The sequence below is a fragment of the Strix uralensis genome, chromosome 3 (genome assembly GCF_047716275.1).
Source record: "Strix uralensis isolate ZFMK-TIS-50842 chromosome 3, bStrUra1, whole genome shotgun sequence".
NCBI classification, from domain to species: Eukaryota; Metazoa; Chordata; class Aves; order Strigiformes; family Strigidae; genus Strix; species Strix uralensis.
The window spans coordinates 20,369,477-20,394,477 of NC_133974.1; the positions used below are offsets into that span (position 1 = coordinate 20,369,477).

Genomic DNA, 25,001 nt, shown 5'->3' on the forward strand with positions numbered 1-25,001 from the left:
AAATAGGAGCATGCATAGTGTGCAGCACTTAGTTAGGAAGGCAGCTAGTGGCTGCCTAATGTTGGACTCACTTGCCCAAGGCTGCATCTACTCATGCAACCTCCTTTCATCTCTTCAATCCAGCTACTGAATTGATTGATGCAAAAAGCTAAACATACTGTTAAACTTATGTCTGGTGATGGACTGTTGACAAACCTCAAGAGGTACTTCATATATGCACTGAGGATGAGAGCAGCGCATCAAATGCCTTTGAGTAACAAGGTTTTTTCTAGAGATGGGGAGACATTTCTCCATGTAGCTATTGTTACTAAAGTTGTGATCTCTGCCTTTAACTATATTGTGTTGCAGCCATAAGATAATTGGGAGGTTGCACAATTCTTACAAGGAAGTGTTGGGTGTGGAAGCCTATTCTCATCAAATGAAAAGTGTTATTCTTTTAACCTTACTGTGTTATCTCCAGCAAATTTATTAGGGTTATAGTGCATATATTTACCTGCGCTGCCCATACTGACTGGCTTGAATATGCTGCTTCTCAAAACAGAACTAGACATGAGGACTGGTTTTTTTTGCATTCCTTCATGTATTGCATGAAACTGGTGAATCACAGGTAAAAAGCATATGTTGAGTCATAATGACAGCTGCTGAACTGGAAGAGGCTTGCATCAATGCTCTGAGGCTTATGATTTTTGGTGCATCTTTAAGAAGGGATGCACGACATTACATATGAAGAACTTTGAGGTTTCACAGTAAAGCACTTGAAAGTGAGTGTGTCGAGGTCTCCATTTTTTTCTGTGTATGTATGCTGAATGACTGCTACAATGGCGTAATCATTGTTTTGCATGATCACCATATGATGCAGATTGGATGTCAAATGGAGTAAGGATTTGAAGAAGCTCTCTTTTTACAGTTAGGCTAGCATCGAGGGAAACTGGATGGCATTCCTTTTTGCGATAGATTTGGGCAGGATGTCAAAGGGCACTCGAAAAGGATGTGTGCATTAGCACTGACTAAAAGATTCCATAAGCAAGCCTAGGTTTGGAATCACATAGCTTTTAAGTAAATGATGCTGTGATAATGTTCATCTAGTATGTGTAAAATGTGCTAGATTGCTAGTTAATGGCAGATTTTGCACTTAAAATATGGGACAGGTTTTAGCTGAAGGAAACCATAAGGAATATCGTTTAATATGTTTTGGAATAGATTAGATTCACAGAGTTAAAATGGCTTCCTAGTGCAAATTCTGATTGATTTTAATGTTAGGTTGTTTCTTTCTTTTCTGTTTCTGTTTTACAGTGTTATGTGGGAACCAATGGGAGACGGTAAAAAGATTATTTCACTGGCTGATAATAACATATTATTGTGGGATTTACAGGAAAGTTCATCCACAGCTGTGGTAAGAAATTTTTTTAACAAATCATGATATACTTGAATATAGTACAAACATCCACCAGCCTAGAATTTGCTAATCCTCTAACTACTCCTTCAGAAATATCTTGTTGCATTTAACACGGATGGGGAAATTAATACTCTATTGGTTGTCTTGAATAGGAATGTTTAAGAGTAATATTTTTTATCTGTTGCTAGTGATTAAATATTTTTCCTTTTTCTAGATTTCCCCTTACTTTCCTACCGATTTTACAGTGAATAATCTAAAATAAAGCAATGCTACTTTGATAAACATGTATGAGGGAAAAATTGGTGATCGGTAAAGCCAAGGGTTATTAAATTCAGATAACAGAATATTAACTCATGTTAATACCATGCAGCCCTCTAATTTGCAACCTTTGTTGTACATAAAAGCATAATATAAATTTCTCTATATACTATGCACTGCTTTGAGTTTTCAGTATTAAATTACTATTACACTGTTCAGATTATTTCACTCATTAAAATCTTCTTATTAAGGAACATATATAAAAAGGTGTCACTGGAATAGATTTCTGTCTGATTATGCCACCTTTGCTTGTTTTGCACGGTTTGCTCATTTATGTGTAATGATATAGATTGTATATAGAAGTCTTTGAATGTTTCTGTATAGAGTCATTTAGGTCACTGTCCTTAAAAATGGAAACTGATTATGTCAAGGACATTAAGTTGATCTGTTTTCAGTTCTTGAATGAATTCCTCAGTTCAGGGTTAGTTTCTTTTCTTGGATGCTACAGAATCACATTTTTCAACTGGCAGTTGCTTAGCCATAAACTCTTCCCTGTTGTACCATCTAACTGTGTGCAAACAGATGATGTCTTGAGTTGTTACGGTTTTGCTAGATTTTGCATAGTGTCAATGTAATGTAATATAGTTTAATCCTTTATGTTCATAATTAAGCCCTTTGGGTTCCTTCACTAGATGACGAAGCCAGCATTTTTTCGCATGGAACTTCAGTTAGGGGTATGTTACCTTCCAAGGCTTCTTCAAAGTAGTGTTTGGTTTTATCAAATTGATGTTGAGAGTTTCTGAAGGCTCACCTCTACGAGCTTGTCTGTGGTATTGTATCCACTGGATTTGCATTACTCCTGCATTAGTCAGTATTTCTTTTCTAATGCCTGCATAACACACAGACTTATTTTGAATGCCTTCTTTAAACCTCTTGAAAAACTAGTTTTGAGGGTGGTGCTGCTTCCATGCTATAGCTCTTCATGCCTCCTTGAAGTGCTAGGACTTTTAGACTACTCACCATTATCCCTTTCTCTCTTTGGGCAGCTCTGTCATCTCTTGCTAAAGTTTTTTTGAATGTTAATTAGTTTTTTTTCCACTGTCCCAACCACCCTTTCATAACTGTATCAAATTTCTTCCTAATCTCTGAAATATGATTTCCTTTGGAATGCTGTCCAGTGTGTTACCAGTCTCTTTGTATGTGTGGGAATCTTGTAATGAATGCCAAGTTTTTCATTTTTTTATCTCATTTTATTTTGCTTGGGATGTATTTACTAAAATCTTGTATGTTGTGTCTTCCTTTTACTATTCCTTTCCTCAGAACTAACCTCTTCACTCCGTCACACAAATATTTGTGAATGTAACTATGAATTCCATTTTCTTTTCTTTCCATTGCTAGAATTGTGATCTGCATAATTTTGGAGAGGACTAGACTCCTCACCAAACTATGTAATTTCGGTATGATTTTGAAATCAGTATTCCTGTCCTCAAAGCAATATTCAGCTTGCTGATCCCTTTAGTATTTCAGTTAGTGTTCCTTACACAGAATATCTTTTATTCTGTTACTTTTAAAATATGCCAAATATTGATAGCAAAATAAAGTCTTCAGAAAGCAAAGTAAGTGATAAAAGAACTAAGGGGATTTAACCTGTGATGTTTGTTATATGCTTATATTTGATAAAAGGAAACAAGAAAAACCAAAAGTGAAATTCTGCATCATAAAAACCTGCTTTATCTAATGAAGCTAAAACTATGAAAACTATCAAGTCTTGACTGACATGTTCAGATAGGAGCATTTTCAAGTGTTTGTTAAAAATCTTAGTTTGCATAAATTAGGAGTGTCATTTAGATTTTACAGTTAGGCTCTCAGGAGACCTGATACAGAATTTGACTGATTCTCTATATTTCTGTCTAAAATAATCTAGTATCTCATGTCAGTGCGCTGTAGATTAGAATTGGTTGTGATTAAAATTTTACCTGGAAATAACTGTTTACCATTATCAGTCTTCTGCTCCAACAATTCTGAGTTACTCTTAGATGGTATTTGCTTCGTCACTGAGTCAGTGACTGCTTTTAAAGTGAAGATTAATACTGAGAGTCCATGGAAACTTGACTCTCAGAAAACATACCTCCAGGCATCTAAATCTTAAGCCAGGTGAATCTCTTCTATGACTGGTATTGTTGCATTCCTGTTGAATTTTTGTCTGCCACAAATTTGTCTCAAACATGTCTTTTGGTTCCTGAGTTAACCAGAGCCTACCTGAACAAGAGGAAAGCATGAGCATCTCTTAAAATGCCTACCATAGACTTCTTAGTAATCAAAATGATGACAACCTAAAATCCAGTATCATAGGCTTTTTCAGGCCTAGAAGCAATTGTTGTGTATTTCTGAAATATTTGAAAATTACCTCCTTCCTAAGAGATTAACTCACTGTTAGAAGGCTGAAAAACAATAACTGTTACTCTGTAGCAATTCTATATGCAGAAAATTGTGTAGGACTGACAGTTACAGGAAGCAATGAGGAAAAAGAAATGTTTCATTACTGAGATGGCTTTCTGTTTAAAAAACAAACCCAAACAAGCAAAAACAAAAAAAAATGTAACACTCTACCCACCTTTTGCTGCCATAGTATTTAGAATGTGAGAGAGAAATCTGTGAGAACAGGTTGGTTAAAAGACAACGTTGATAGGGGTAAGCAATAAATATATTTTCCATTTGGTTATCACCATGTACAAGAAGTGTTTATAGGCCAATAAGCTGTTGGTGAAATTTCTTTCTGCGCATATCCTGTTTATAAGGGATTGTTGAATGCAAAATATGTTGTAACCCTAAAAAGCACATGATTTGTATTTTAATGCTTTTTGGTCAGAGTGTAAAAACACAGTTTTCTGGGGTATTAATAAAAAGAACTTTTTTGGCCTTGAAAACAGCTATAGAACAGCCTACAGCAAAAAAAATCAACTCTTAAAAGCATTAAAAAGGGGACATGTATGTTTGTTTTTTTTTTTTTAAAAAAAAAAGAGGGGAGGCGTTTCTGAAGAGAGGCCATGGAAACTGTTCATAGTTCCTAAGGTGTCTGTCGGTGCTGTGTAGAAAATCCTTGCCAGAATGTCCACATTTGCTTTATATAAGAATACACAGGGAGATTATTTAAATGAAAGGAGACATCGTATTTATTGCTCATTGGGATAAAAGGTTGACCATCTTTGGCGTGTCTTAGCCACTGATGTCTTACCACCTACCATGCTATTTGATTCTAGCAAACAGTGGCAACACAGTAACTAGCAAACTTGCATATTCTGTAGGGACTGTTGAGGGGGAAAAAGTCTTTACAAAATACTCCTGTTGCTGTAGACTTATAAGTGAAAAAAACATGTACCTCTGTGTGTGAATACATTATTTTAACTGAATAAATCCACAGCCTAGAATTAAGATAATAATAATGCCAGTGTGTTTGAATTTTTTTCCCTTTTTGTCAAAAACATGATGGTGTTCAAATTGAATGACATCATCATCATTAACTAAAAGTAGGATCTGGTCCACTGTATCTGTGTCAGGTAATAGAAGTAAGGAGGTATTAATTACACTGGTGCAGCACTGGTCTTCATATTTTAAGAACACATTTCAGTTGCTTTGGTTTTGGATAGGTATGCATTATAGGGAATATTAATTATAATGGCAAGAGGTAAACCCAATGCTACTCTTTATGGACTTTTATGTTTGTGAAAAAGTTAATCTAAAACTTGGATGTAGTACTGGTGAAAAACTGAAGATATTTGTGTTTTTAAAATTTTGCATACACCAAAATTTCTGCTTGTCTACACTGATCAAAACTTCAGAATCTTTTATTGGGTTCATCTACTCTATCTGCCTGGGAGTTACAAGTCGCACTGTTTAATTAGAATTAGCCTGAAGAATTTTAGGGTTCCCATTTTTTTCAGAGCTGCTTTGTAATAAAATTACAGGTGTGTTCATTCGCTGAATTATCTGGTCAACCTGCCATAAGAAATATTAACTAACCATAACTTACTATACAGTTCTGTGGGTTTGCGGCATTTTTTTTTCCACTTCCAACTTTTTTTGCTAACTTGTTTCTTCATTACAGTATTTAATACAAAATATTTACGTGTATTTGCATTAAGACAAGCTTCTCCTGTCCTTTTGATCACTCCCTTTGTTATTGTTTTGAGGACATTACCTTCTGGGGTGAAACTAATCTTATGCTCACTGCATCATTACCTTTTGCAATTAAATTAGCTATTCTTTGCCATTTATAATCATTAGCTGAACCCAAGAGAAGCCCAACCAATCCACAAGGTCTGGGTAGATTCTTCTGAAAAGATGACAGTTAATATTTCTGTACACAGACTTTAGGTTAGATGTCACCAAATCACCAGAACTCTTCCTTGGGGTAAATGCAGTGTGTTTGGAATGACAGATGAGTGCAACAGGATGGAATGGAGATGTTAAAATACAGATATTGTTATGTTTGCATTATGTTTTCACGAAGGGGAGGGTAGAGGTGTGCTTTTGATCATTTTTATCCAAATGATTAATTAGATTCCTTTTAGATTTCTTGTCCAATCTGGATTCTTTAGTAGCATTTAATGTATAGGTGATCTTAATTCAGAACAACAGAAGATATCTGGCAGTGGCATTCCAGGCAAGATGGAAGATCTTGTGGGGAAGATTTCACAGTCTATCTGGATGAAAGTAACATATCCAAATGTAGGAGGATGTTAGGAATAAGCATGAGATGCTTTCTTGGCAAGATGGCTGCTGTTCCTCAAGGCAGGAAATACGTTGTGGACTTTAAAGGAGAACTTTGTAGAGTGCCCCATAATTACTGCAACTAGATTAAATATAGATTAATTAAAGGAGGGCAAAAAACTGTCTGAAGAAAAATGAAAGAGAAATTACTGTGTCAGAAGGAAGATAGAAGACTAGCTCTCAAAGAGTTGGTGTTGGCATCAATTTTGTTTAATGGCCTCCTTAACTATAGCATAGAAGTAGGAGTGAAATGATGAAAACTGTTGATAGTAGAAACTTGGAATGCATCATCAGTATATAGGAATAACAAGATATTTCAGAGGGTGAACTTGATGTTTAGTTTCCTTTTTGTAGTATAAAGCACACAACTTGTGTTTAAGAAATAAAAATATGTTCTTGCTGTTGTTGTAGATTCTTGTGTTCTTGTAGATTCTGTAGATCTTGTGTTGTAGATTCTGTTATTTAGCTACTCTGAGAATGACTCTGAGCTGCCAGTATGATGAGGCTATTTGAAAAGGCAAATGATTGTAAGATGGTTCAGGAGACAAGAAGAGTTACTTTTTTTTTTTTTGTATTTCAAATAATTTCTAAGTGTTAAAAAAACCCCAACAATATGTTTTGTGTACTTCAAATTGTAATGACCATTTTTGTCAAGAAAGGAAAACAAAGTAATTTCCTTAAAGAAAATACAGGGTATCAATCTATCGATAAATATTTAGTAGAGTGCTGCAGTTGTTAAGCTTTACATAGAAATTTGCATCTTTTGCTCTCCCTATGTAATGACTGATAATCCAGTTTTTGCAAATGAGAAAATTCTGAAACTAAGGTGCTAATCTGTGGGCTAATATTGCACTCTACTAAGTGGATTGATTTTAATTAACAGAAACGAAAACTTCATATTTTTAACATTTTTATTCTAGCCTTTGTTTCCTTATGAGAACATTGCTTGAGTCTCACTGGTAATCATTTATGTATACTAAGAAATGTAGCATTTACTTTAATTTGGTACTTTTTTTGTTATCTAGAAAGATGTTATATGAAACTCAAAATTAATCAAATTAGAGCATTAGAACATTCTCTGTTTTCAAAATATTTTGTTCTTGGGAGATGTTTTCTAATGCTTTGTGTTAAAGTTTGAGGGAAACAAGTGACCTTCCAAATGCGTGACATAATTATTAATTTTTAGTTTTTCTACCTTAGATTCAGTTCATACATTAACAAAAAAAAAAAAAAAAGAAAAACAAACCCAAGTTGTGCATATAAAAACTATAAAAACTTCTTTATTAGATGAAGATACAGTGTAGTGAGGGAACAAAACTACATGTTTCCAGTTACCAGTTTCCAGTTACCATTTCATCCAGAAGTTTAGAGAACTTTAGAACTGGTCCTCTACCGTTGTTTTTCATATTTTGTGAGAGAAGAAAAGTACAGCCCCGTCAGCCACCTCAGGAGAAAAATTGATAAATTTGGCCACTCGTCTGCTTCATGCTTCTCAGTTCTAAGAATGGTTATGCTGGTCCATACTCGAGTCCATCCAGCCCCAGTATTGTGCTTGAAACAGCAGCCATTGTAGACTCCAAGGAAGAGTCCAGTGGAGCAAATGTATTGGGTCCTTTACCCTTAACACTCAGACAATCTTCTACTCTTTACTGAGCCTGGTTGGGTTTGTCTAATTAGTGTAATCCTCCATAGGTCTTTTTTCCAAGTACTTTCTTATTGTGTTCTTGGACATAAGTAAGCTTTATGTATTCAAGTGTCTTTTGTCAAGGAGTCCATCGAGTGGAGAACCACTTTCTTTTGTTTGCTGTTGAATCTGACTCCCTACAGGCTTCGGATGGCCCATAGCTCTTTTTTTGGAAAAGAACATGAACAACTGGTTCACTGTCTCCGTGCTGCTTGTGGTTTTTCTAGATAACTTCTGTACTCTCTAGAGGTTAATGTGTTGTTTACAGTTTGGTTTTTTTTTTTTTTTAAGGATACTGCCTGTCCTTTCCTCTTTCCAAATCAGTCCTTATGAGATCAAAATTTGAAGCAGAAAAAGAGGCATCTCAGATCTTAGTGATGTTTTCGTAAAAATAAGTTGGAGTAATTGAAATTTTCATTCGAACACACAGAAATTAGTCTTTCAAAGCTAGGATAGAATTTTTTATATTCAGATACTTTGCTTTTGTAAAACCCCGTCCTTCATTGAGAATAACATAGACATCTCTATTTCGATCATACTGCATTGCTTAATTTTTTTCAGAACCTTTTATTTTTACTTGAAATCATTGCTCTCATGCAATTGTAGTATAATATCATTATTATTGTTCTTATGTCGCTAGCTTTAGGCACTGATCCACTTAAGCGCTTAGAAACAATGTTAAATCCATCAATATTCTGAATACCATTTTACACTGTTCAAGATTTTGTTTCGTCCAGACTTTTTTCTAAAGTCAATGTGTCATCCTTGCACAATGCAAAAACAATACCTAATTCTGTGATCTAAAAGTAGACATGGGATCTTAATCACTTCCTTTGATTTCTTTTTCCTTACTGTAAGTCACATTTTGAGTTTATAAAATATTGCCATGAATTGTTTTCCTTCGGTATCCAGTGATGCCATCAGAGCTGCATGTCTTCATCTTCTGGATAGCACAAATCCAAATCCTCATGTGAGATGGATGTCTAAACTATGCCTTTCTCATGTTTTCCTTCTGTAGTCAACTTTTCTGCCTTAAAAGAAGTGGAAGGAAGAGTTCAAGAAAACTTGCTTACGTGTCTGTATATTTAGGCATGAATTAAAACTAAAGCTAAAGGGTTTTTTTGAACAGGCATTTGTGATTCCAAATGACTAGTTTTGTTTCCTTTAAGCTCATTTCTTGGATTTCCAGAAAGGAAAATTGCAGACTTCCTTCTGTTACATGAGGATTTCTTCTTTATGTATGAAAACCTGATCTCCTCCTACAACAGGGCGACCTGCTTATTGGATGAGGGAAAGGCTGTGGATGTTGTCTACCTTTAGTAGGCCTTTAGTAAGGCCTTTGACACCGTTTCTCAGAGCATTCTCCTGGTGAAACTGGCTGCTCATGGCTTGGATGGGCACATGCTTCGCTGGGTGAAAAACTGGCTGGATGGCCGGGCCCAAAGAGTTGTGGTGAACGGAGTTAAATCCAGTTGGCGGCCGGTCACGAGTGGTGTCCCCCAGGGCTCGGTTTTGGGGCCACTCCTGTTTAACATCTTTATTGATGATCTAGATGAGTGGATCGAGTGCACCCTCAGTAAGTTTGCAGATGACACCAAGTTGGGTGGGAGTGTTGATCTGCTCGAGGGTAGGGAGGCTCTGCAGAGAGACCTGGACAGGCTGGAGCGATGGGCTAAGGCCAACTGTAGGAGTTTCAATAAGACCAAATGCCGGGTGCTGCACTTGGGCCACAACAACCCCCAGCAGCGCTACAGGCTTGGGGAGGAGTGGCTGGAGAGCTGCCAGTCAGAGAGGGACCTGGGGGTGTTGATTGACAGCCGGCTGAACATGAGCCAGCAGTGTGCCCAGGTGGCCAAGAAGGCCAATGGTATCCTGGCTTGCATCAGAAATGGCGTGGCCAGCAGGGACAGGGAAGTGATCTTGCCCCTGTACTCGGCACTGGTGAGGCCGCACCTCGATTACTGTGTTCAGTTTTGGGCCCCTCACTACAAAAAGGACATTGAATTACTCGAGCGTGTCCAGAGAAGGGCAACGAAGCTGGTGAAGGGTCTGGAGCACATGTCGTACGAGGAGCGGCTGAGGGAACTGGGGTTGTTTAGTCTGGAGAAGAGGAGACTGAGGGGAGACCTCATCGCCCTCTACAACTACCTGAAAGGAGGTTGCAGAGAGCTGGGGATGAGCCTCTTTAACCAAGTAATAAGTGACAGGACAAGAGGGAATGGCCTCAAGTTGCACCAGGGAAGGTTTAGACTGGATATTAGGAAGTATTTCTTTACAGAACGGGTTGTTAGGTGTTGGAATGGGCTGCCCAGGGAGGTGGTGGAGTCCCCCTCCCTGGAGGAGTTTAAGAGTAGGGTCGACATAGCGCTTAGGGATATGGTGTAGTTGGGAACTGTCAGTGTTAGGTTAATGGTTGGACTAGATGATTTTCAAGGTCTTTTCCAACCTAGATGATTCTGTGATTCTCTGAAAATTTCCCTCCCTTACCTCTTAGCTGTCCTTTAAATCCATGCAGTTGCTTTCAGGTTCACAGAAGACGTGCAGAAGAACATTGACCAAAGTCTTACTCAGTAACTTCTGGGATTTCATTTTAACAGAAGTCTGCCATGAGTTGATTTGGAACTTGGCTGTATACATAGTTGGACATCCATATGAGGAAAGATGTAATTTAATTCCTGCAAGTACTTAAGAATTGCTTGGAAAGGCAAGGATGACTTGACCAATCTGACATGTATGTGATTTTTTTCATATGTGTTGTTAAGAAATAGCGCAGGATGCATGTGCTGGCCTCACCACTAAACTTTTGTTTGAAAAGAAAAAAGTTGTCATCTTTTTGTAATAGTTTACATGATAAAAGTTGAAATGAAGACTTAAAAAAAACAAACAAAAAAATGACTGGAATGTTGAAGAAAGTATTTTCTACTGCTGACAAAGACCTTCTGCCCTGAGTCATATTTTGGATATGTGATGCTTTCTGTCTCGATTACAGATCTTAGAAATACCTGATAAGAAATACTCTTTTTGTTGGTACTATCTTATTGTCGGTGTTAATATTTGCTTTCCTTCTCTCCCCACAGTCTGAGCTTTGTTCGGCCAAGACTGCTTACTAAATAAATATAGTTTAATTCTTGAAATGACCCACTCAATCTTTGCATATTCTCTTGTGCCTGGAGTCTTGTATGTGTCAAAAAATAAACAGTGTGGTTTATTTTATTATCTTGCATCCAGTGTCCTGTGCAGTATTTTTCTTTATATTAATAACCTGGAAGTTGTAGAAGGACTTTCAGACAGTATTTGGACTTGAGGAGGAATGGTGCTAGAGGAGTAGGTTTTGCCACAGTGTTATGTCACTCATTAACAGATGAGCAATATATGATCTTGCATACTGAGAATTCTACGTTCTTTAAAAAAAAAAAAAATCTAAAAAATTTTTTGGAAGACAACACATTTTAGGTAGGATAGACTTCAGTGATAGAGGAATTGTAATTTCTAGATTGTTAATCTGAATGCTAAATAAATACGATACTCTTGATGGAACTGTAATAGTAAAAGTTAGTAAAATACCAAAATGGACATTGGTACCATATGTAAATAGATTTAAGCAGTCTTGTATTGACAGGATGTCAGTTAAAGTTTACGTAAGCAGTATGTATGTTTTAGTCATTTTCATCCATCAAAGTGTAATATTTCTTCTATTCTTCTATTTAATAGAACATTTATGATGTGTTAGGATTTAGGTAAAGGGATCCAATGCAATCCAGTGCATTAATCTGCTTTTGTGAAATACTTATTAATGAAACATTTTGAAATATGAACATTGTGTGAAAGATGACTAAGTCTTCCTAGATGCTTGAAATTTGTATAGATTTTGTATCTAATTAAAATGCAAGTATTTTGATTCCTCTGCGCTCCTTTAGATGTTAAACAATCAGTTTCAGTAAGTGATTGGAAGTAAAATCATTTGCACGGTCTGCACCTCCATCTTTCCCATGTTCACATGAAATTGGAGGATAATTTGTACAACTTGAAAGAGAAAGTTGACTACTTTGTACCTTCTTTTCATTAACTGTGGAGATGCAGAGCTGTCTGCTCAGTGACATGCAAGCCTAGTTTTGGAACTGAAACCTTTAATTCTCATAGATTGTAAATTTGTGATCTAGTACCTGCTGTTAGTTTAATAGGCATGTATGTTATGACATGGGCACCTAAGCCTTGATTATTTTTTTTATTATTTTTTAAAAGCTGCTATACATTTATTGAAGAGTCTTTGACACTATAATTCTGTTCCTACAAATAAAATTTGGCATTTTGACATGGAAAAACAGTCTTGTAAGACTGTTCATGAAACTAAATGCATGTGTTTATTTGTCTGAGGCAGCTACTAATCTGTGCAATGTGCCCATATTGTCTATGTATTGTTTCAACACATGATCTGAAACTGTTTAGTTTATTAAGGAGTACAGTACTTCTAATATTTCTGAATACATTATGTAAGCCTTTGTAAAAATTACTTTGTGAGATACAAAATCAGCTGTAGCTTTTTTTTTTTCTATATTTTTAATTTTAGGATTTTGGTAGTCTGTTACACTTGGAACAATAGGCTATTTTGCAGTTTTTCTCTTCAGTAGAACTAATTTCATTTTAGCATTACATTTAGAAACATTGCCAGCTCTGTTTCATTATTTTAGCTCTCTAGTTCTGCAGCCTTGGAAGGGAAAGGACAATTAAAATTTACTTCTGGAAGATGGAGTCCACACCACAATTGTACACAGATTGCAACAGCCAATGATACCACTGTTCGAGGATGGGATACACGAAGCATGAGGTAATAAGAAATTGCAGTCTTGTTCTCAAAGAAAACAATCTCCTTCGGAGATACATTTTTTTATTGCTCCTAACATAATTTTTTTTTCTTTTTTTTTTTAAGATTAGAAATGTGGCAAAGCTATCACTTATAAAAGGAATGGTTGAGCTTGCATAGCTGATATATTTACAATTTAGTAAAGGGTTTTCTCTGTTTTTTCCTCCTCAGCTTCAATTGTAACTTGTATATTGAGTTTTACTGAACTGTGTACTAGTCTGAAGATGATTTGTTCAATACATAGGCATTACCTGAACGAAGCTGTTCTGTAATTCAATCTGAAAATGATTTAACAACAGTCCTGACTATGCTATGAACTGTCTTCACAGCATACTATTTAAAGGTACCTTTGTTCTCTGAAGGTAATTCACAGGTTAAGTTTGCTTCTTACTTTTCTGATTTTTAACAAATAGCATACTATATTAAAGATTGTAATATGCTAGTTATATGAAACTACTGAATCTATCACAATCATAACCAAATCAATTAAGCTTTGAATATACCTAATAAGGTGTTTTCCTCCCTGCTCAGTTGTGATTTTGATAAGCAAAGGAGTGATGTTGTGCACATCTGTTGCCATGACTACTAAAGCCTGTGCAAGCTTTTTTAAGATACGCTTTATCCCCTTAGCACATAGTAATTTATCACTAAACCGAGAAGACTGATGTCTTGTAATAACTTTTGTTGCCTTAAAGGGGGATGACTTTAAATTTAGTTCTATGGTTCCTGCCAGCTCAGGGGTGTAGTAATAAATCCCCTTGTTTGCCAACTTTGTGTGTTTTTGCCGAAAAGGTTTATTTAATTTAAGAAAGAAAAGGTAAAAATACAAATGAAATAATTAAAACTCACTTCCTGTATGCTTGTCATCAGGTTTGAAAGTCCTGTGCTTTGCCTTGTAAAAGGATACATAAAAATCTGCCTTCATATATATGAGTATACTTTCATTTATGAAGACTCTTTTAAATGAAACATACAAGAGAGGAAAGAAAGGTCAAAGGAGAGAGGTGGTTTTTTTAAAGCTACCTTTTGTAATGTTTTTGTAATCATCCTATTTTTAACATATAGCATGCAGAATTTAAGATTAAAGCCTCTGTTTCTCTGTAGAAAATGTTAACTATTGTGAAGTCTGCTTCATACTCGGTCTCATTAGAAAAAGCATCTCTCTCTTGCGTGAATGAATACTCTGAGTAACTTTTATGAAAGATACATAGTCCAGATATTAGCAAGGTCCTCAATGGAAGGGTAGCTTGGTTAACAAAAGCAAACCCCACCTGAGTGAAGCTCAGGTTAGATAGTCCTTGAACCAGTTTACAAGTATTAGGCTATGCCGAAGAACTGTTTGCAGTGTACATAAAAAATACGTGCAAGAATAAGTCTTGTCTGCAATTACACTGTAATATGTCTAGAGTGATGTGAATATTTAATAATGACTAGTTAGGCTAGAAGTAGGAGTTTAAAGTCAGGGCAGTATAAATTAGGGCAGTATAAGAAGCCAAAAATGGGGGGGGGGGGGGAGGCGGCAGCAGAAATCAAGGACAGAAAACTGCTGTACCAGCAAAGAGTAAGAAAAGAGAGATACGAAAGAGATAGCTAGAAATAGCTACTTCCACAAGAGTGCAGTTATGATAGCTGTAAAATAGAGGGAGTAAGTTATTTTGGACATAGCAAATAAAAGAAGGAGAAGAAAAAAGAGGTTAGTGGGAAGACTCCTGGACTAGACTAGGAAGCAATCTTAATCAGAGAAGCGCTTGTGAAGCAGAGAAGGCAAGACACTGAGATGAATGCATTTAGAGAGAGAATTGTATCAGGAAAATTCAGACTCCAAGAATAAATTCTAAAAAAAATATGGAAGATGATGATGATTAGAAGGTGGAGCCAGTAGCTGGAGAAAATGTTCATGTGGTCTGTCCTTAATCTTATAATGTAACTGGGAAATTCAGTGTGGATATTGTTGCTGTAGGTAGGCTGATAGAGTGAAAGGAAAGAATATTTGGGAAGGAAAGGGATCAAGTGGTCAGAATAATAGTTAAATTGGGATAAAGGTTTTTATGGTAAGCACTACTGAATATACGGTGGACAGTGGTATTTCTTTTTAAGCATCTTTTTACGCATATCTCCATGAGCAATATAAGAAGTGCAAAAAAGAAGTGAAAGGTGACATAAAGGATGGAAGAAGTGTTCTATTGCTGCAAGCATGCTTGACATTTAAAAATTTTGCCTTAAAGATATTTCAAGAAATTAAGAGGAAATACTGAGTTTGACTCCCAGAATACCTGGGAGAAAGGCATACCTGAGTGATATTCTCAGAGTTTGAGAGGTTAAGAAGAGTGTTGATGTTGGATATCTAAGCAATGTCCTTTATTCCAAGTGACTGCCATAGCTGTCAGGACAGGGCTTAGTATAGGCCTGGTATACTTTGGATCTCTCCTTATGGAGCTACTTTGCTTTGTGTTAGTAGTTAGGTGTTAACAGCAAGAGACTTCTCTATATGGTCTTGACAGGAAACCGTATGTACAGCGCAAGAAATACAAAGTTTTAGTCAATGTTTCTGAAGAGAAACATTTTTCATTTTAAAAAAAGAAAAAAGCTCACAAAGTGTTTACAAGTTCTAGTGAGGATTGTAGGAGACTATCAAATCTGACCAGCACTTTGGCAGATGGAGGCTTTTGAGGAAGCTGGCAATGCAGTAATGAAAACAAAACAAAAAAACCCCAACAAACCCCAACCCCCAAGTTTAAGAGACGAGGTAGGGAGACAAACTGATGGAACATGATGTGTTGAATAAGGATGCTAGGTTGTTAGCAGTACTACAAATGTTTTCTGAAGTGGTCCAGATGGATGAGTATGCACATGGCTGAGCAGTTTAAGAGCCACAGGTAAATTAATGATAAATGCCAGAGCTCAAGAAGGTAAGTTCAAACTGAGCAATAATGTTCATATCTGTTGTATCCCTTGCATCTCAGCTTTTCATATAGGGAGAACGAGATGCCATAAATACAGAATTAGTATAACTACTTAGGGATGGAGAAGCTCTTACCTGAAAATGTTGTGGTTTAGTAGCAGACATTTCATAACAGTTGTTAGAGAGCTGTGCTAGAATCATCTGGAACAACTGTTTCCTTTTAGCTCCAGATGATCCTAATGCAAACAAGGAAAGAGCAAAGCTTCAAAGCAAACTGAGAAATCTATACAAGTCACTGCTGTTAACAGCTGGGATTTCCCTAAACTATGCACTAGCACTGGGAACTCTAGGTCTGCAGGTGCTAAGGGGATTACGCAAGTTTCCAGGGAAACAGATTCCTGTCAGTGGAGTGCAGTTAGCTTTTTATAGACTATTTAATTTTTTTTAATGTGTTTTACAGACAGATATATTGCATAGAAAATGCACACGGACAGCTGGTACGAGACCTAGACTTTAATCCCAATAAACAGTACTACCTGGCTAGCTGTGGTGATGACTGCAAGGTGAAATTCTGGGACACGAGAAATGTCACTGAACCAGTGAAGACACTAGAGGAGCATTCCCACTGGTAGAACAAATTATCTGCATGCTGTTTTGCGGGTGGATGGCTTATGTAATTTATTCAGCTAATTATTTTACTGTTTAGGAACAATGCAAACTAACTATGTTTATGCTATTGTGAATAATCATTTTTCTGCACAGAGGAAAGGTTTCAACATGTGAATGTTCCTTGTGTGATTGTAAATTAAGAGTTTAGACAATGTTAGTCTAATTGGCAAGAAACTGTCATTAACATTGTTGGGAGATAGGGTACACCTTTGAGAAGCACAGCACAGAACTTGGCTTTTAGGGGCCAGCTGGGACACAGGTGTGTGCCTTCCCAAATTGTGCCTGATCTGCTGCACCTGATGTGCAGAAAAGCGGCTGCAATCTATCTTTCTACTGTCGAATGGTTGCAATGCTCAATAATTCAGGCCGACTTTCTTCATGCTCTTCATAGCCCTTAAGCCAGCTTATGCAAGTGAGTAATTTTATTCTCTGAGATAATATTTAGAGCCCGTATCTACAGCTCTGGCCTGTGGCTGGAGCAAGGAGAGAATCTTGTCTGACATTTGCAGACTTCAGTGGTTAAGAAAAGATGAGCGGTTCGTATTTTATAAAATTTCAGTTGGAGTAATTCTTGCAAAATAAATCTGGACCCTGAAGCTACTTTGAGGGGAATGAAGATGTGAATTAACAGAAGCAGCATTTTTACTTTTTTCCAGAAGATTAAAAGAAAAAGAATAAAACAAGAACCATGAGACATTTGGTATTAACTTGATATGTAAAATGTAGAAATTGAAGATAAATATAATCCTATTTTTGGTTTAGGGTCTATTTTAAACTTTACTGTAAGAATGTTGTGAGTTTTTTGTTTAACAGGTTATTTCTAATCTGTATTTTGCTTTGGGGAAATTTTTATATTTAGAACTTAAATATTTATCTGACTTACTAAACAATGAATTGGCATGTACCCTCAAGGAATAATACCACTGAATGGTGTGTTTTGTTCTTTGGATTTTTTTTTTTCCAAACTTATTTCTTGAATTTAAAGACACTTCACAGAAAACAGATGACATGGAAGCTTAAAAGCCAGGTGAAGATGACAAAAACCAGTCTTTGGAATGAGGCATGTCACTTCTATCTGTACTTACAACATTTAAGTCAAAGATGAATTTTTAGTTCTGTTTTAAAAAAAAAAAATCACTTAATATTGATGCACTACCTGCCTAAAATAGCTTCTTGTTCTTTCTGATTTCATTTTTTTAGGGTCTGGAATGTCAGATACAATCATTCTCATGATCAGCTGATCCTTACAGGAAGCAGTGATAGCAGAGTTATCCTGTCTAATATGGTATCAATTTCTTCTGAACCATTTGGGCATATGGTAGATGATGATGAACTAAGTGACCAAGAGGACCAGCATCAAGAAGAGAAGTATGGAGTTTCCTGGGTTTTATGCAGATGCTTATAGTTTGTCTTTTCATTTTAATGGTTAACATGCTATTTTTTTGCTGACTAGGATTTTTGTATACAGGCCTTTCAGGTAAGTAGTTCTAATTCCTACTTCATTTACCCAGAGCCTTGGGTGGAATACACGCTTTAAATCCGATTGGCACGGTCGCTGTATATTCACTGGTAGGAAGGGGATGGTGATGCGGAGGACCAGTCCTAAAGTCCACTGGATCAATGGAAAGATTCACTTTTAAGGGAGCTCTGATCAAGTCAAGCACATACAAGTTCACTGGGTTAAGTGAGAGTTGAAAATCTGCTTTCTGCATTTTCTGTGTATGAGTTGTAACCTTTAGGAAACGTTACTAGTCTAATGGTGAGCTTCTGCACAGGCAGCAGAAAGGAAGTATAAATACATTATTTTTTGTAAATTTTGCTCTTAATGTTGCTGACGGCTCTAGAAACTGGTAACTCATCAGATCTACTTCAAGCAAAACAGAAGTTGTTTTTGACACTCTTGGTAAACTAATGCATGTTATTGCAAGCATTTGTAAACACCATCCACCTGGGTGTGTGAGGAATCACGTGTTTTGCATGTGAATTTTGGAGGGATGTGGTTTTTAGTAAAGAGTTAACTGAAGTGCCGAAATAGTAATCTTTTATCTTCCATTTTTGTCTGCTTTCAACTTTTTCATTGTGAAATACGTGCCGATTGTTTTCATCTCTGTACTTCTTTCTGAATATATATATGTATCGAGTGAGTTCTGTAGATCTAGTGTAGGCTGAGGTTTTCTAATTTTGTGACTAGTTTACATGGTGATCTTGAGCAAACTCTTCCTTTACAAAATTAAGATAATGATACTGAAAGTCATGTAAAATATTTTGAGACCAACAGGTTTTAGTCTGTATTTTTGTTGTTCTTTGCAGCTGAATAACCATGTTCTATACGTCTGCACTGATCATTTGGTTTTTTGCTTCTGTTAATGTATTTTAAGATACATAGCTGTCTGCAATGAAATAGGCAGATTACCTCCTGAACTATTGTTTTCAGTGAAGAATAGTCAGATGGGATGAGGAACAAGGAAATTACAAAAAAGATCCCCCAGTTACTCGGCTGTGTTTGCTAGATGTTTCAGTTAAAATTCTAAATGAAGCTGAGGTTACTTCTCTAGTTGCATTTTTAAGGTTGCTTTTGCACCTTTATTTTATTAATTAAGATATAGTTTTGACATTTTGGTTTCACATAAAGGACTTGGAAACCATTTTAATAACATTAAATATGAAAGCTATCCAATATATAGAAGCGGTTAATTTTAAATGTACAAGATGTCTCTAGAAGCAATAGGTGATGTAAATGCCTGGAAAATCAAAGTGTATCAAATCACATACCCACAAAGTTGCTCACATCAACAGTACATACTTTCTGGAACATAACTACAGCATTTTAAATATGATGTACCTTTTAGTTCCTTACATTTGGCTGGGTATTGCAATTTGTTCTGGATGGAAGATAAATAGCATTAATGGAAGTGAGAAAGAGACTACATTTTTTTTTTATATGATGGGAATGTATTAATGTAAATAATATCACAAGTAGTGTTCTGACAGATGTTGTATAGTTGGTTTTCTGGAGTTCTGAGCTTCTGTTGATTGTAGACCATGTAGGTTGCCTCATTGAAACACAAGTGATTGTTTCTAGAATAGGAATTTTTGAAACCAAGAATATGCAAAGCGATACAACAAATATAATGCATCTTTTCTTTTGGCTATGGGATGGATGTAAAACACATCATGAGTGACTTGTATAGTAATGATGTAGAGCCCTTGCCTGTTCCCAGAGGCTACAAGAGTATCAATACTGCATTTACTTTTTAAGTATAAGCTTTTCAGCTGCTAATCTGTTCTCTATAAAACCTGGGAAAGCATATTAGCTTTTTTAACACTTGCTTAGTATTCTAAGAGTCTTGTTTTGTATTTTGGTTTTTTGTTTGGGTTTTTTTTTCCCCCTCCTTGTTATGAGTTGATCTAGAAGGATGTTTGCAAGGTGCTCACCAGCCTTGAACTGTTGCCAGGTGAATGTCTGTTTAGTTCTGAGCGCACTAATGAAGCAGGCATAACAGCTGTTGGGAATACTTCTTGTTAGTCAACCATTAGTGCCAAATATTTAGACTTTAGTACCCTTTTCCCTCCTGGAGAGCTCTTTGAAAAGTCTGTTGCACTGTTCCATGGGTATTGTCTCTTCTGTAAAACACAGGTTGTTATTGTATGGTTTGATGGGTTGGGGTGTGTGTGTATGTGTGTGGTTTTTTTTGCTTGGGTATGTTCTAGACTTTTAAGGAAGTCTTATATTCTCACTGGGTTCATATTTATCCTGTTCTGAAGGACATCTGGTTTGCTATTAAATAGCACACAAATATTTAAAAAGAAAATGTCTTTTTTGGGTGTATCTTGAAATACACCAGGAAGAGCAGGTGTGTGTACAACTAGTATCTCCAGCCAGTCACCTTCAGACTGAGTGACAAAATCTCCCTGAAAAGAAGGTTGAAGTATCAAGTGGAAGGAAGGAAGAAGGCTCTTTCTTCATGGGCTACCTATTTTTCATGTTCTGGATAAAATAACTTGTAAAAATACTCCTTGGATTAAATATAAAAATGAAGAGTATGTATCAGTTGTATCTTCAAAGCGTGGTGGGGTTTTTTTTGTTTCTACTTAGCAAAAATCCCCATATTTTAAAAACATTGACTTGTAGTACTAGTCTATACAGTTAAGACTTCCGAGGTCTTTAGGACTCATGTTAATTTTTAATATATTTTGGAGTAAACTTTATAATTTTTATTGTATTTCTTGGCTGGAGACAAAAGCAAGTAATACGTTAGTTTAACCCTTCGTTGTTCAACCATGTAGAACTATGCATGAATCTACCAATTTATTCTTGACATTTTCTGTATTAACTACCTACTTTTTAAGGCTCATGACTGAGAAAACAAAAATACATTGGCTCACTGTGAATAATGAATAGACAACAAACCAAAAATTGTTGTATTCTAAAGGAATTATTCTTTGAGGTTTTTCCTTTAGGTGTTTATCCCATGTATGTGCTCCCATATTGTTTATATGCTCCCATCTTGGAGACCAGAACACACTTGCATAAGCATAACTAGGACTATTGCATGAGGATCTGTCTCTTGTCGTAATTGAGTGACCTTCAGTTCCTCTTAACTGCTGATTCAGATCAAAGCAACTAGTTTGCTGTCTCTTCCCTACTTTTAAACTGCTATTGTTGTTTTTTCTCTCATCAATCATAAAAATGTAAGAGCAGCCTGTATCATATCAAAGGTCTCCCTAGCCTGTGTCTGATTATTCCCTTTAGGATTAGTTTTTTTGCCATCAGCCATATTCTTGAGTTTATCTCTTCTCACTGACTGTGTTTTTGTTTGTTTGAAACATGCTAGCTGTGCACGTGCTGCCTTTGTGAAATGTGTCTAGGAGAAACATGCCAACTGCGTTTAGTTTTTGCACTGAATAAGGAAAGGCTTCAGTGCTTTTTGTCTGGGAAGCCCAAACCCACTGTCAAAAGTTAGGCAATCTAAAAAGAGGATCAAGCTGTCCGAGGAGAGAAGGTATAGGCATGTGGCCAGAGGAGAGCTGTAGTGTGTTCTGGTCAAGTTTCTAGTCTGGATAATTTAATGCACAATTCAAATATGGAAAAAAAAATTAGCTGAGAAATGGGGAATGAAATGCTGTACTCCTGGCTTAATTTCTAGCACCTTGATCCAGAGGTAGAAAAAAGTGCACAAAACAAATGAAAATAGAACAGATGAAGTGAGTATTTGGGGTGCGTTTAGCTTTCATTCCCAAAGCAAAGCTGCTGTGCCTGGATAAGAACATAGGGAGTGCTTTTTGATGCTTCAGTTTGAACAAAACATTTAAAATATGGGGTCATTCCACATCTGTGGATGCAACCGATTAAGCCAAGCTTCTCCTTGGCCTCTCTTTCTTTAATGACTTTGCACTCTGGCGTTGCAAGGACTTCCTCCCTGCAACACTGAAATTGCCTTAATTCCAAAGCTCCTGAAGGTGTCTGTCAGTTCACTTTTAGACATCTGCAGAGCACTGAGAATTGTCTTTCTCCAAAGGGAGGTGGCAACTTTCATATCCTTTCTTCATTCTTTGGTTATCCAAAATCCTTGTCAATGAGTCTATATTTGGTTGTATTAACTAGTCTGACAGTCATTTTAATTCTACATTGCTATTTCTAACAATAAAAGACCCCTACTAGGTTCTTGCAGTTTAGAGTGACCATCTTTACTTGCCAACTATGATTCCTTTTCTCTAGTTATTGCAATATATTTATTTGCCTTATAGGTTTGAATTTTAAACTCAGCAGGTCTCTGGTATGCTGATGATATGCAGCATGAGAAGACCATTCGCTACCTTAGAGCACCAACAGCAAGGTACACACTGCATCTAGAGCAGTGTTTTCATTCTTCACGGCTTCTGTGGCCAGAGCTTCGTGACAAGGCTCAACTGATAATGGAAGACTTGCTTTTTGAGAGAAAAAGCCTTTTCTGTATCCATACCAATGGGAAGATTTATATTGTCAATAGCATTTTGAGCTTATACATCAGTCCTGAAAAGGAAGCTATCCTTAAATTTAATTCTGCAGAAGAGGCTACCGGTTCCCTTAGCTCTCTTTGGGATTTGCAGGCTTAAGATGTCTGCTGTGTTTTCATGGCAGAACTGATTACTAGGGTCAGTATGCTGCCTTCTCCCTTATGCTACATTTTTTGGCAATATGTTCTAGGCTTATCCTTATCTTTGTTATCTATTGAAGATTGTACCAGAAATTCACATTAGGAAATTTTTTTTTTAGTGTTTTTCCTGAAGTCATATTTTTACATCTTTTTGACCATAGATGTTAACTGCACTGTCCTTTGATAGAAACAGAATGAGATCCGACACAAGCGCTTATCACCATTTTGCATTTAAAGCTGAGAAGTGTAAAGGATTGGTCTTCCCACTACAGAGTATCTCATTGAGATAACGAAGTTTTTAATGAGATTTTAAGTGTAGGAACATCTTCAGCAATCAGAATAGACTGGAGAGAAGATGGTAGCTGTCCTCTCTGTAGAAAGAGATTTCCCTCAAAATTCAATCTAAAGCAGGTGGTGCTTTCCACTTTTCATGACAGAAATGTGGTTTGGTGACTTTTCAATAGTAAATCCTGTGGTTTCATGATAATACATATGAACTGTGTGATCTAACATAACACCTTCGTATACACATGCATGACTTCAGGAGAGTGAATTGTCAGCATTGATATTTTGAAAAGTATTTGCCAAACATTCACAATAAGGCAGGCTTTCCAGGGTATTACCACAGAGCTGCCAATAGTGTTAATTTGGATGGTATTTTGCTTGTGGTATTTATATCTCAGAGAAATCTAGAAATAGGATTGTGCTATGGAATTAACCAAGAGACTCAATTAATTAAAAGAGCTTAAATAGTTTTTGTTTTGTGGAATGCCAGTATTTAGGACTTTACTTGGTTGGATATGTATGAAGTTGGGCCAAATCTAGTGCAGCAGCACTTTCCAATTCCTAGACTCTTTTGCTTTAAAAACATATGTTTTTTCCTTACTATTTCTTTCTTTAACCCTCATGAACAGATATACCCTCCTTAATTTCTTTTGTGTATTCAGAAAAGTATGGAACCTGTTATATTAATATATGCATTTCCTGTTCTTAAAGGTGGCATTTTCCTGTAGAAGCAGTTCAGAAGGCTGTTTTTGAGTGGAAAAAAAATAGGATAATGCTTACAGTAGTATGAATGGCCAATTATTATATATAAAAATTGCATTCCAGTATAAACATCCTTGAATTCTGTTTTCTTAAGAGTGCTAAGTTTTCTCCTGCAGTTAAAGGGAAGAGGCATCCACAGGGCTTTGTCTGGAATCCAATGCCATGCTTTTCAGGATTCATTTTGGACGCTGCAGTACATGTTGCTGGTCTATTGAATCACATCTATTTCGTAGTAATTTTTAGATTAAAGAGGATTTAATTTTGGCTGTGATAAGGAATTAATGATTTTTGGTGACTCTGTAAAACATATTGTATTGAACGTTGTGGTGACAAAACAGAATCACAAGCACAGCAAATTTAAGTGGTTGTTAGCATGAGAAGTAATTGGAAATAACAGCTCTCTACATGAAAACAATTACCCAGGGCTTAACAGGCTTCTCTCTCAAGTCTGTAACACAATTAACCTCAAAGTTATCTAGTAAAATGAAAGCTTTTCTCCTTTCATAGGAGAAGCTGGTACAGGTCGTGCTATGTGAATAAGACTACAAAGAGAAAGCAGTCCAGTTTCAGCTCTGTGGCACACAAATTTATGCCGGATGTAGGTAGAGATTACTTGTTTCTTACCATGAGTTCTTGATGACATAAGAGTTTGATGCCTTGTCAATTGACGCAATGCAAGATCATAAGGAGAGAAAAATGTCTTTAAAATAGTACAGAAAAATGAGAAACTAAAGGGACTTTTTAAGGGGTGGGGAGATTTTAGGACAAGGAAGAAAATAGTTTACTAAGCTTGCCAGGCATAACAAGCGATTACCAAGTATGCTTATGAAATACAGTCTAGTCAGAATGCTCTGTCAAGGGATCAGTAGACCAAGGACCTACACCCGTGGTACACTAAACTAGTTATAGGATAGCAACTGTGTTTTTATACCCATAACCTCCAGCTTTTATGTAAAAACAGAAATCTCTGTGTTTTGACAACAACCTGAATTATACATAGAAGTAGCATAGAAGAAATAGAAGAAAGCTTACCTCATATCCACCTGTGTACAGGTACTCTTCCTGTTTCTGAACTTCTTTAACTGGAAAGAAATTTAAGGTCATGAACTCTGCCCCCTGTTCCAAAACCCACCAAAGATCTGCTATCTGTCCTAGTATCCAGCCCACTTTGAATGCTCTCCTCTTCTGTCTCCGGTGTTAGGCATCTAACCTAAGGCAAATAACCTGGGCATTGTCATCAGGAGTCGGTAACTATGAAATGGAAGGTTTCTGAGATA

General features: G+C 36.5%; 1 protein-coding gene across 5 annotated transcripts in view; it reads left to right on the forward strand.

Moving 5' to 3' along the window:
- EIPR1 (EARP complex and GARP complex interacting protein 1) overlaps positions 1-25,001 on the forward strand; it is a 91,376-nt gene that overhangs the window by 61,000 nt on the left and 5,375 nt on the right. For 4 of the 5 annotated variants that reach the window (XM_074861632.1, XM_074861634.1, XM_074861635.1 and 1 more), the window contains 4 exons: positions 1,294-1,393; positions 12,797-12,933; positions 16,332-16,499; positions 17,741-17,908. In XM_074861632.1, coding sequence (XP_074717733.1) covers positions 1,294-1,393; positions 12,797-12,933; positions 16,332-16,499; positions 17,741-17,908 — 573 coding nt within the window. The remainder of the gene's footprint in view (positions 1-1,293; positions 1,394-12,796; positions 12,934-16,331; positions 16,500-17,740; positions 17,909-25,001) is intronic. The other variant, XM_074861633.1, reaches the window with a different exon arrangement.